General features: G+C 39.8%; 1 protein-coding gene across 1 annotated transcript in view; it reads left to right on the forward strand.

The window, feature by feature from the left end:
• Positions 1 to 814: 814 nt before the first annotated feature.
• PLPPR1 (phospholipid phosphatase related 1) overlaps positions 815 to 12,990 on the forward strand; it is a gene marked incomplete at both ends in the record, with an annotated part of 67,556 nt that continues 55,380 nt past the window's right edge. Inside the window, one exon of the mRNA XM_080361935.1 lies at positions 815 to 877. Within this exon, the coding sequence (XP_080218061.1) occupies positions 815 to 877 (63 nt within the window). The remainder of the gene's footprint in view (positions 878 to 12,990) is intronic.

Genomic DNA, 12,990 nt, shown 5'->3' on the forward strand with positions numbered 1-12,990 from the left:
CATGCAGAAAAGCACATGCATTCCCAGTAAAAATTCTCCATGTTAGTCTTCAGTTCTCTCCTTTCCTACTTTTTGTGCTGTAAAGAGCATTATAATGGTGTGTTAATTAGAATAGCCAGAGGCCTGAAGTAATTCTAAGTAGGTAATGTTTTGTGGGTTAGTGTATGAATTTAGAGCAGACTAGAAAGGCTCTGCAACAAGGGCACAGTCCTTCATTGCATTTTTGTTGTATTTGCTTGTGCATTGTTTTTTGTGTGTAAGACACGCTGTTGTCCTGAGCAGGGCAGACTCTATGCAGATAAACATTTGGATCATGTGTACAATTAATGTACTGTGTGTCATTTGGATCATGTGTACAATTAATGTACTGCGTGTCTTTTAAAGTGCAAGTTCACAAGTCAATTGCCAAGACCTCTTGATTTAACACACACTGTAGACAGGACAGTGAGCTGAAAATGTAATTTTACAACTTTGGGGAAGACACCGTTGCTTGGGAGTGGATTGTAATTAAGGAAAACAGTTGTATTGTGTATCGCTTTTTGCTCTGCACATGATGTGTCTTGTAACCTGCATCTGTCTCTTTTGTGCTGCAAAGGGAGTGATGCCTTAGGTTATTTCGTACAACCACAAGTTAGACCTTGATGTTCCTTTTAGGCTGTATCCCTGGTCCAGTGTGTCAGTGCTCCATGTTACAAATCTCATTGTGTTAAATACGGAGTTCCCAAAAACGTTAAACATACTGAAACACCTTTGTCTTTTGTTTTTCAGGATAATAACATTTTGAACAGTGCCTCCGCAAGAAGTCTGATGAGAAATGGCTTTAGGAAACAATACCCAGAGAAGTTATTCCATCATCCCCTGCTTCATCTTTGTTGAGGTGAGTGCAGCATTCAGTTGCAAAGTTGCATAGAAGACAGCTCTGTCCTGCAGGAATTAAGTCATTTGTTGGCCATATTGTTTGTAAGGAAGAATGCTTGCTCACTCAATAACATTAAATCCATCTTCATACTCAGTGCCATCAAGTTCCCCTGAAAATGGTCCTGCATGAGTTAGCCAGATCTTAGGCACAAGCACAAAAGAATTAGATGCTGTGTTTTCAAGACTGCCTCTACCCAATTTGCCAGCTAGTCCTGTCATATTTGGTAGAGAACGGGCAATACCTGCAGGTGTAGGTCAGCAGCAGATGGTTGCTCACATCTTCCAGTTTTTCCTCAGACCTGTATCCATCTTGCTGCCACACAAGGACTAGACTTTTTTCAAGGAAATGTCAGATCTCACAGTCTAATGGTTCATAGGCTTAGGAAGCAACACTCAGCTCTAATTTTAGTTCAAATGGAACATAAAATTTAGATGAGGCATGCCTATCCTTTAAGCGTGATGAAGAAGCTTGGCTAGCACAAGGGCTGTGAACTGACTAGCAGTGAAGTTACAGGAGTGATTGTTCCTGCCATGAGTATGGCTCCACATCTGTGCTGAGGCTTTTTTGAGGTCCTTCTTTTATCACAGAATCACAGAATCCCAGAATGTCAGGGATTGGAAGGGACCTCAAAAGCTCATCCAGTCCAATTCCCCTGTCAGAGCAGGAACACCCAGATGAGGTTAAACAGGAACGTGTCCAGGCGAGTTTGAATGTCTCCAGAGTAGGAGACTCCACAGCCCCCCTGGGCAGCTTGGTCCAGTGTCTGTTATCCTCACTGAGAAGAAGTTTCTTCTCAAATTTAAATTATTAATAATTTTATTAATTAAATTATAAATCAAATTTTATAATACTTACCCCAACACAGACAGACTGACAAAAATCATTATCCACATCAATGAGTATTTAACTGGTGCTTGTTAGGCTGGAATGGTTTTCTTGGCAAGAGGGGAAATTCTGGGTTTCTAAGGAGGATGAAAGCTTCTGTCAAATTTAAATGGTGAAAAGGAGATAACTGCCTGTGACTGTCTCCAGAGCCACCAATACTCACTCTTTACCCCAAATTGTGAGGCAACTTACGCTCTTCCACAAGAGACACACTAAGGACAGTCAAAAGACTAACTGTAATGCTGGGTGTTGTGTAAGACTTACCCCATTTCCACTGAAACCTTGGAAAGGTTTGAGTGTGCTGCAACAGCGTCTATAATGGGCACTGTGAGCAGTTGCTTTCTAGAGGTCCTGAGCACTGACTTGTCCCCAGAGACATGGGAAAGCACACAGTGGTATCCTGGACCTCTCTAACCCTGACTCGCCTGGAGTCCCCTCCTCATAGCATCTTCTCCAGCCAGGAGATGCAGTTCCCTTATACACACTCCCTAGTTTCTGTACTGCTAGCTTAGCTCCCAAAACACAGTCAGATGATCCCTGGGTGCTTCATCTAACATAAATAGTAGTTTTCCTTTTGACTTGAATGGGACTTCCTTGCAGGAGGAATACGACTGTTCGGAAGATGAGGACAGAGGAAAAACGTAATAAAACCACTAGTAAAGCTTTGCACAGGACCTTCCCAGCTGTCGCGATAGCAGACACCAGCGTGGGAAGGTGTCTGAGCCTTGCAGTGCTTCGCAGGGATTTCTTACTCATGTCATGTCCAGCTTCCTGGGGAATCAGTGTCTCTGCTCCCTGGGGAAACTGGGGGGCTGTTTTGACTGAGAAAATGGTCACTACTTTGTCCCGTCAGCTAGAGAAAGAGAGGTTAAAAATGAAGGAAAAAAACAGCAATAAGCTCATAAGAAAACAAATAAACACCATCAGGAACAAGATGTCACAAATTTGTTGGTTGAAATAAGCAGCTCTGAATATTTTTAGTCCTATAAATGTATGAATCTGAGCCTGGTTGGCAGCCTATGGGAGAGATGTAAATTGTCCTTCTTGTAGGTGAGACTGACATGAATATAAGAATAAATCTTTAATGGACAAAAAGAGTGTACTTTCCTTGTCCTTTCATATACTTGCCTTGCTGATTAAAACAAAAATTTAAATTAAAAATCAGTCAAAATAAGAGAGATAGTATCTGAAAATATGATCTCTTGGCTACGTCTGATGAAAATTAGTATTTCTGCCCCTCTTTGTCCACAGTATAGGTTACTAATGTAGCACTATGGGAACTACAAATCCACAGACTTATGTCAAGCATTGTTTCATTAAACAACAGGAAATGTAATTTCCTGCTGGGAGTGCAGAGATGATTGATAGTAGCCATTCGGTCTGAAAAGCCACGGTAAATCTAAAGGCCCACTGAAGGTGATCTTTTTTTCCTGCTGCCATGACTCTGAGACTAAAGGAAGTGTTTTTCAGATGAGCGACCCCAGATACCAAACCCTGTGCTGGATTGCCTGGGTTGGTGTGAGCCCTATTTTTGTAGTTTGGAAGCCACCATGAGAACTGATGAGCTGTGGGACACCTGGCTGCAGCTGCTGTAACTGCTTGCAGGACAGCTAGAAATAGGTTCGCTGGTTTCACGGTAGCACTTTTCCATGCAAAACCAATCTAGTAGCAGACATGTTGGGTGATCATGAGAAGGATAAGAGATGGCCAGTAAATATTATCATAGGCCTGTTCCCTAGAACGTGCTGCCTCCCACACTGTCTTCCATGGAGTGTGGTCCTGTGATTAAAAGTTTTGAGGTATTTGCTCTTAAGAAGAGCCAAGCCTTGGTTGTCAGGTCAGAGGTGCTGCCAGTAGATATTTGCTACCTGCCCAGTATGCAGCATGCATTCAAAGAAGTTGTGATTTCAGTGGCGGAAATGAGACAACAAACAGTTTGGCCATTTTAAATTCCATTACGCTTCAGTCTGTACAAATGTGACACTTATCATTTCAGTGGTTATCTGAATTTCCATTTTTTTGCATTTCATTTTCCTCGCACTCAACTTACTTGTAGCAGTTAATTATGAAACCTGACCTAAAGATGAATGGCTCATTATAAGAACTTAAACCCTGTGCCTGACTCTACAAATTCCTTTTTATGTTCAAAATATGAACTTTTTAATAAAAGAGAGATAGCATGTGATATCTAATCTGTAATGACAGAAATGTTAAATCAACATTTTCATTCCCTAATGAGAAACACAATGTCACATTATGAGTAGATTTAAAGGCTAAATAGGGAATCATTAAACTAATTTTTAGCCACTTATCAAATCTGAGTCCTTCTCCCAAATAATGCAGGCAGCTTTCTAGATGGTTCTTTATTGTATTATGACGTATGATTGCAGTCTGGCATTTGTCACCAAGTGTCTGTGAAGATTTGGTATATTGCATTTGGTTAAACGTGTAAGCAATTAGTCAGGAAATACAGGAAAATAATATTCTCCTTTTCCCTGCCCCTGTTCTCAGCATCATTCGCAGCAGCATCAGTGAAACGAGCCCAGCCTTGGTTTGCATGCAAGAGGTTGCAACAAGATGAGGCCAATCTTTTTTTCCTCATTCAGCAGACATCTGACACTGCTTTGAGCAGCGTGCAGACCATTGACTACCTGGTCCGTGAGGACTGGTGCTCCTAGCTGCTGACAGGTGTTGAAAAGAAGTGCAAAGAGCAAGATGCCCTGTTCCAGTAGCTTCCAGAGCCCTTTGAAGTCAGTGATGGACCCAGAACATGCAGCAAAGGCTACAGAGCTTCTAGCTGTTGGTATGCTGTGAATCTCTCCCAGCAGATACGAACAGTGCACAGCAGCCTGTTTGAGGATATGTTGGTGGCCAGGACTGATCACTAACATGGTCTTGTGTGTTGCAGGCAAGCATGAGCAAAAGTAGGAGAAGCAGTATCTGGGATGACAGGGAAAAAATTCTAACATATTCTTCTGTTTCACATACTTTTGGCTCTTGTGGCATTGGTTGCCAAAACTCTTTGTGGGGAATCTCCTCCCTCACGGGTGACAAAGTGCTGTCAGAAACCTCTTTAATGATGCTTCAGCAGAGGTGTCTCATTATTTTGCAACCCTGCTTTGGAAGGTATGGTCCAAGAAGTTCTATGATACATATGTGCACTGATTGAAGGTGGGGAAAGGTAAAATGACAACTGGCAGAGGTGTTCTGTACACAGTGGCCCAGTTTACTGCAGGCAGAGAATAAATTGTGAGAACAACTAAGGTCCCTCAGATACGAGCAACATCAGGTGTAGAAGTGGGAGAAGTGCCAAGTGTGGCAAATCCCAGCTCTCTTCGTAGGGGACTGCTGGACTGCCCTGATGTCTTGATCTAGCTATGCTTTCCATGGACTGTGGTCTTTCTTTGTCTTTCTTATCCCATTTTGGGAGTTAAGCTTTCAAGGACAAAACTCGTGCTAGGGTAGTGCAGGGGAGCTGTGTACAGTCTGGCTTTCAATTTAGTGGGTCAAAACGATTGTTCTTGCTTTTGCTGCGTATTTGATACTTATCGTTACTGACAGGAAGTGTAATGCAGTGTGATAATTGCATTTTCTGATAGAAATTGCAAGGATAGTTACGTACCATGAGTAAACGACATCCACACAACTATATGTGACTTCAAGGGGAAAGCATATGAACAACTCCTGAGCCATTGTGCCTGTTTGAATGGTAGTTTTTAAAGAAGCAGTTGGCAAGCAACACTTCTTTTAACTCCGAAGAAAACCCTCTCATCTCTTTTGAGTCAACAGCAGTTGTGACTGTAATGGCTCTCTAGATAATAAATGGAGAAATTTATTATGGAATTTCTGCTGATGCGGCATGTTCTACTTCCTTTTTCCTCCTTCTCCTTCTTCTCACAGTGGAAGTCCTGGTTTGATGGCTTGAGTTGTTCCAGGGTGTGAGTTATCTGAGGATTTATTTTCAAGTAGTTGCTTCTGAAGGAGACAGACACATCTGAGGTGTCTTTGCACATGAAAACACTGCAATTTTCTGGCACTAGATTTAATTAAATTGTCTTAAACTGATCAAAGAGTTACTGAATACTAAGTGACTTTAATATGACTGATGTATGTGCCACATTGTGCTTTATTGTAGATTATTGTAATCCTGACATTGACAAGGTAGTAGGGGCAGACTCAAGTAAGCATCACCATTAAAACTTAAAACATTTCATGTCTTTCAAATTCTGTAATCTGAAGATCCTACTTTTTCACGCTAAATCCATTATTCTGCCCTCAGGAAAGCTTTTGCAGGCAGAGTGGAAACTGTTTCCTCTTAACAACTCGTTGTATAGTGCATTGCAAAGAACTGAAGATTTTGTAAGAAAAATCCCTTCTTCCCCTCCCCACCATAAATAAAATGAAAATTGCTGCAGAATATTAATCTCTAGTCTTACGTCTATTCTAATGCAAACTTCAATTTGGACTTGAGGTATGTTACAGCCCCATAGGATTTCTTTTTCTACAATCAGTGGGGTAAATTTTCCTTTACTTGTTGCTATTCTGCTTTTGGACAGATTGAATAGTTTTCAAATATGATTTCAAATGTAAGTAAAATAAAAAGTTTCAACTTACAGAAGCATAGAAGAAGAGCATTCTTCTTTCTCTGCCTGCCTATGTTTTCCTGCCAGTATTTCATGTAGTCAAGCCAACAGCTGAACTACTCTTTAGCAAGAGAATTTCTGTAATACTGAAGTCAGTTGTGTGAAACAAGTGACTCTTCAACTCCTGTTTGTCATCACCACCACATCAGGGTTTAGGGAGCTATGAAAACCAAGTGAATTTAGAACAGTCATTACATATGTGGCACTTTTTTAATTCTAATTTTTTGTTTAGTTGTTCTGAAAATTCAAAAGACCTTGCATGTTTGAGTGTACTGGCTGGTCCCCTCTAATTTTAAGAAGCGTTTGGGGAATATGAAATATCTTTTTCTGTGTGTTGCGGTCCTCAAAGCAATATTTATAAGAGGCTTTGAATGTAACATTCTATTTGTGTTTCTTTAAAAAGAAGTCACTTGTCTCATAAGAAAAACCTGATGCTTGCATTAGAGCTTTAGTTATATGATGAAAATTGCATTAAAGGACGTATGAACATAGGGTTTAGGTTTTGGATATTCAAAATATAGGTTTTAATTTTGACAAAATAATGTCCAGTTCTCCTAGAAAACACCAACAAATTCCAGGCAGATTTTAACATGAAGGTTAACTAAAAAGCAAGTTGTACCAAGTTCCAAGTAGTTGCAACGATCAGTGACTTTCTTCTGTAGCAGTATCCACCATGTGGGGCTTTTTGATTTTGTCTCCTGCAGAGCAGAAGGGAAGGATTTTCCAGCAGTCCACGTGTGCCAGATCTATTCTTCCCTTTGCTATGAGTGTTCTATAGGTGCTTGTCATAGGTTTTGATTGCGGGGTGATAATAAAACCCTGGCAGATGTATTGTTAACCTCCTCTCCTGCCCCCTTCAGCCCCTCCCTCTCTCCAGAAGGGAGGGACAGAGGACAGAGAGAAGAGAGTTGGAAAAATTAAAAATGTTCTACTAATGCTACTAATAAGAATAGAGAAAATAATACAAAATATACAAAACCAATCTTGAAAGTCTCAGCAACTGCAGAGCCGGCACCCGAAGTCCTGGACTGGACTCTGCAGCCAACCGGAGCTGGATTCAGTCTGTCACTAGGGCCTCAGTTTGCAGAGACGACTCTCAAGGTCCTCTCCCAATGTCGGCCATAAGGAAAAGGGATGAGATCTTCGTGATCTCCCACTTTTATATGAAGTATTCATGTGAATGGGATGTTATACACAGTTGATCAGTTTCTTGGTCACCTGTTTGTCGTTGCCCCTCTCGCGAGATGTCCATCCATGCTTATCAATAACTTCGCATTCCATTGCTATGTTTACCAAAACATGTATCTGGTTTTCCAGGAAAATGCAGGTAACACGAAAGCTTTAGCTGACAGGCGAATTCCCTAAAAGAGAAACTTGTTTTTAACAAAACCAGGACAGTGCTCTATAGGTGTTTCGTGCTCTGTAGGTGTCTCGCACGCAGCCGTGTGGAGCGTGTGTGTTGTTTGTCCGTCTGTGCCGTGCAGGCAGTGGGGCTGTGCTGCTCCCCTGGGATGCTGTGAGGACAAGATGCCCTGAGGGACATGTCATGCGCTGGTGTTGTATAAACTGCCTATCATTAGATCCTCGAGTTAGACTGGCTGTGTGAATTGATGGTGACAGATGCTGTGCAGATTCGGGGGAAGCTCCTCTTGTAGCAGAGCGATATTTCTGCATAATCCACATGCTTCAATCACTTCTGTTTCTTGGGATTCGTTGTTTTGTATTCTGTTCACTCAGCATATGTATCTGCTTCTCTTTTGTTGCTCTTTCTAAATGTCTCTTTATGTTCCCCGTTTGCCAGTCATTCCTTATTGTTTGCTTTCTTTGTCTCTCCACCACGTTCCTCCTTTGTTCCAGATGACTGGATAACTCCATATTGTAAAATTGGCTTAATCTCAGTGAATAGGTGTCTCCTGAATGTTGCATTAGTTTTGTTGAATTGTTAGACAGCTTTCATATTACCTGACTGTAAACTCAAACTTGTGGTTTTTTTAAAATAATCCTTCAAGGTGCTTCAAAATTAGGCCAAAAAAGCACAGAAAAATGCACACCCAAAATGGGCACTCTGGAAAAAAAGCAGATTACTGTTTGATGCTCCTTAGCTTCTTGAGGACATTTTAGAATTAACGTTAAGAGACTGCCCAAAAGGGATTAGCTCCTTTACTGCATTTTTCTTTAAAACATAAATAGAAGTACTGTTGTGTTGTGCTTAGCAGACACGTGAAGCCTGTTTTGTATTCTCTCTCTTCATCCTGAAAAATTCCCATCAAAATTATTCCTCTTGACAGCCTGAGTAACATCTTAGTGTTTGCACCAATGAATTCAGTGCAGTTTTCAACTGATTAAAGGTATCAATAATTCTTTGTCTTCATAAGTAACTAAAAATGTACTTGGTAGTAGAGAAAAACGTTGGCAACATCCTGCTTTATGTGTTTCACTGTGTCCTGAAACAAGCCAACACTTTCTAGGACTACTTCAATTTATAAAATGGTGGTATTTGTAAAATGGTGATATATATAACCAGGTTTGTAATAGAAGGCATTGTGTATTTTTTTTTTTTTTTAATTACACAGCATTTAGGAAGATTGAATATGATTTGTTTTTCAAGTAGAAATGCATTTTGACAATTTGTAAGTTAAAAAGCCCCATAGCTTTATTAGAATATAGGTGGAAAAGCTAGTAATCAGAGTTGGTTGTATAGAGATTTTAAGAAACTTTTTCTAGAACCAGGTGCCATTCACGCAAGTTTTCTGTATTATATGTACAGAACTCTACAAGCCATGTTTGAAGCCTTCTAAGGTGGAAGACATTTCCAGTGATGACTCGGCAACTTTAATTAAACTTAAAATAGATAACAATGTGAAAATGCATATGACACAGAATGTAACATGTGCCACTATCTACCTACGGGAACAGAGTGGTATTATCACTCAAAATTACTGCTGAATTTTTCTCTCATTTCTTCTCAGAAGTATATTTAAATTTTTATGTTTCTTAGAGATCATGGTAGAGGGGTTGATGTGTTACTTCTTTTTGTTTGTTTGCACACTTCAAAGACTTGAGAGCTTTTCATATTTACTCACCCAAGCACACAGTGTTGAGAAATTGATTTGCTCAGATATATAAAAATTTGGAGATCACTTCAGGTGTAATGCATTACTGTATTATTGACTCGTCTGTGACACAACGGCACCACTTCCTCTGGTCTGCACCTCTAAACATATATTTTCCCTTTAGTCTGTAGGAATATGGCTGAGTTTATTTAGCATGATGTTTAACTTGCATAAGTTACATGAAATTTCAAAAAGGGTGGAAAGGAGTTAATAGCAACTCACAAACCCATACTAAGTTACCCTAAATACAAAAATCAAGCCTTCTTAGAACCAATCAGTAGGAAAGATCAGAGCAAAGCAAGATGCTGAATGCATATTTTGCGATATCAAACCCATTCAAACTTTTTGGCAATGGTTTTGACATCAGGAGGATTTTCAAAAGCAGAATAGGTCTCTTTAAGCGTGATGTCCAATTTCATCAGGCTTGCAGGGGACTTGACTTCAGGCTCCTCACCAGCCACTCCAGACATTGAAATGGAAGGTTTTGTTTTAGCAGTGTAAACAAGGGTGAAGTCATCAAGATCATTCTTGCAGCAAACAGATTCATGCAAGCGATTTAGCTTTTAAAGAGTATTGTCATTTTCTGCTCTCTAGAAATTCCAATAGAGTTTATAGACCAGTTTTAGGAATCAGGCTGCCAAGTCTGGTGCTTCCTTTAGAAACCTAAAGTATTACACCAACCTGGAATTCCCCAAGCAGCTGACAGAACATTTTGGTGCCTTGATGTGGGAAGTAAATAGTTTCTAAATTGTGGTATCTTTTCCCCCTCCAAAGCAGAAACAGATAATCCAATTAGCAGCACCTGAGTCCCACAAATAAACTCAAATAAAGCTATTATGAATGCAGAAAAACACGGCAACAAATAAAATAAAATACTGCTTTCTGGAGAAATTATACTGTATGTTTCCGTATTTCTAACTCACTTGGCTGGTGCACCTTAGGTTTCGTGATTTATTTCATGACTTCTGTGGCAGTCTGAAGGGTGTCCTCCGTCCATCCTCACGTCCCAGCATTTTAGCAGTAGACATTTTTTCTCTGATAGCTTTCCTTGTAGTCATACTACACTTCACTGGTGTATTCCACCAGAAATTTCTGTGAGATGTTTGACATCCTACAAGTAGTTCTCAGATCACGTTCCTAAAGTCTGATCATACACTCTCTCACACAGGTGACTTTGCAGGTGTTATGTAATTGTTCACAACTGTGAATTCAGTGGAGCTGTTGGAGACTGTATAGAAACTGACCATATGCAGATGCATTTGCAGGAAATATGTGGGAGTGGTATTGCCGGGAATTGTCGTGATGATTGCTTACAACAATGCTTAGAGATTGACCCTTATTTTTAGAGTTCATCAGTCTTCACAGCTTGTCTTTCAGCTTGATGTCATACCTAAAATGATACTTCTGATTCAGAAGTTCAGGCTTCGTAAGATTCAGGATAACTGTGACTTCAGTATAAATATACAATGATAAATTGTATTAGCTCCTCCTGGAACACTCCAGTTTTAAGTGAAGGAGTCAGGAGCAAAGATGCATCTTCGTCTTGAAACAGAGTGACTTAATGGTTGAGATTTCTCTTGCAGGTAGATTTTTAGAAATTGTTGTTAGATGAATGATTAATCAATATATTACTAAGCACATAGTCGATTTTTAAAGAGTGGTTACACAGTACAAGAAACCAAATGGTTGTGCCTAACAGTCTGTAACTCTTACTTTTAGATGATATGTTTATAGCACTCACTGGAATTAATGTCTGCATCGAACTAGGCCTGTCTAGAGTCCCATGTCTGCCTGTGGTCTCTGGTGGCCTTGCAGCGAAGACTCTGCATGTTATAAGTGCAAAGAGCCAGGCTGCTTTGCCCAAAAGTTCTAAACATAGCACAAAAGCCTGCTATATATCTCTTTCTTGTGTCATTTCATTTACAACTGATTTTGTAAGCAGATGAATGGGAGAACCCATGTAATAGGACTTGTGAGGGATAGGCTATTACTAGCTTAAAATAAGTTTGAATCTTTTATTAACTTTTCATACTTCCACAGCATTATTAACTTTTTATGATTGTACATTAATTATTGATGGGATCTATGCTTCATTAAGGTTAAATAAGCTTGGAAATAATGCTGTGATTATTACTGGAGTTACCATCAGTTTTGTCATGACTTCAGTAGGGTGAATTCTATAATTTAAAGGATAGCTACATTTGGTCATGTAATGGCTGAATTTTCCCCGAATTTCCTTCTCCCAGCTAATAAATACTGCATGTCTATCCTAAAAATCAAATAATCTATTATTTGTGGCAATTTAATGGCTTCTTTCTGGAGAGTTGACTTTGCATACCTGGAAGGAGCTCCAATAATAAAAATAATATATAAATACTTGTTATATACTTTATTAAAACACAGAAATTTAGCGTGTGATTATTTTGTGCAGATGTACAGCATTTTTGAATTTTCGTAAAGTGATGTAACCTTATGTGAAGAAGAAAGAATCTAGGCCCAATAGCAGTGAAAAGAGGATGCAACAAAAAAGCGGATGGGTACAGGAAAGAATAATCTAAAACAACCCTCCAAAATTTTAGAGGAATGTGCAGTAGGAACCATAAGACCAGTTTTGTCTGTGCAGCCCCTTTTCTTGCGATAATTTCACCTAGGAATTGTGTGACCAGTATGAAAATGCGTGTTGATTAGCAGTAGTGAGTGTGCTGATTTCACAGAATCACAGAATGTCAGGGATTGGAAGGCACTTCAAAAGATCATCCAGTCCAGTCCCCCTGCCGGAGCAAGAACACCCAGATGAAGCTACACAGGAATGTGTCCAGGAGGGATTTTAATGTCTCGAGTACTATAAACCTTCCTATTCCAAGCCTTACCACCTCAGTCTGCTTTGTAAATCAAGGACCTGTATTGGTGTGCTGCTTTTTCCTAACATCTGCATCCTCAAGTAATTTCCATTGGAATCTTCTCCGTACTACTCACTGTTTAGCTGCTTACAAAAAGCACGAGTGCATCCTAATGCCTCCTGCTACTGTACCTTGGTTTAGTAAGACCTTGAAGGAGATAAAACTGCCCTTTTTGCATGTGGAGACATGTTAAAGGGGAATTTTTAGGAACATCAGTAATGTTAAATCCAGGTTCAGACAGACTGTCGTATTTCTACTTGTTTTGACAGGGCTAACATTGATAAGGCAGTGGTATCTTTAAGTGACAGGGACAGAAGTGAGCGCCAGAACCTAGAGATTTTATGAATGTTTTCAAAACTCAAGTTTTCCCTTCTTCCCTACCTTGCATTCACAATTATGTAGCAAGACGATTACAGATTCTGAAAAATGAAGTGGTCATTATTAATTTTTTAATATGACTGCCTACCAGAGATAAAGACTTGCATGAAAGTATTGGCTCTGACACAACATGACTTGCAAGCAGCAAATGA

Source organism: Nesoenas mayeri (assembly GCF_963082525.1).
Source record: "Nesoenas mayeri genome assembly, chromosome: Z".
NCBI classification, from domain to species: Eukaryota; Metazoa; Chordata; class Aves; order Columbiformes; family Columbidae; genus Nesoenas; species Nesoenas mayeri.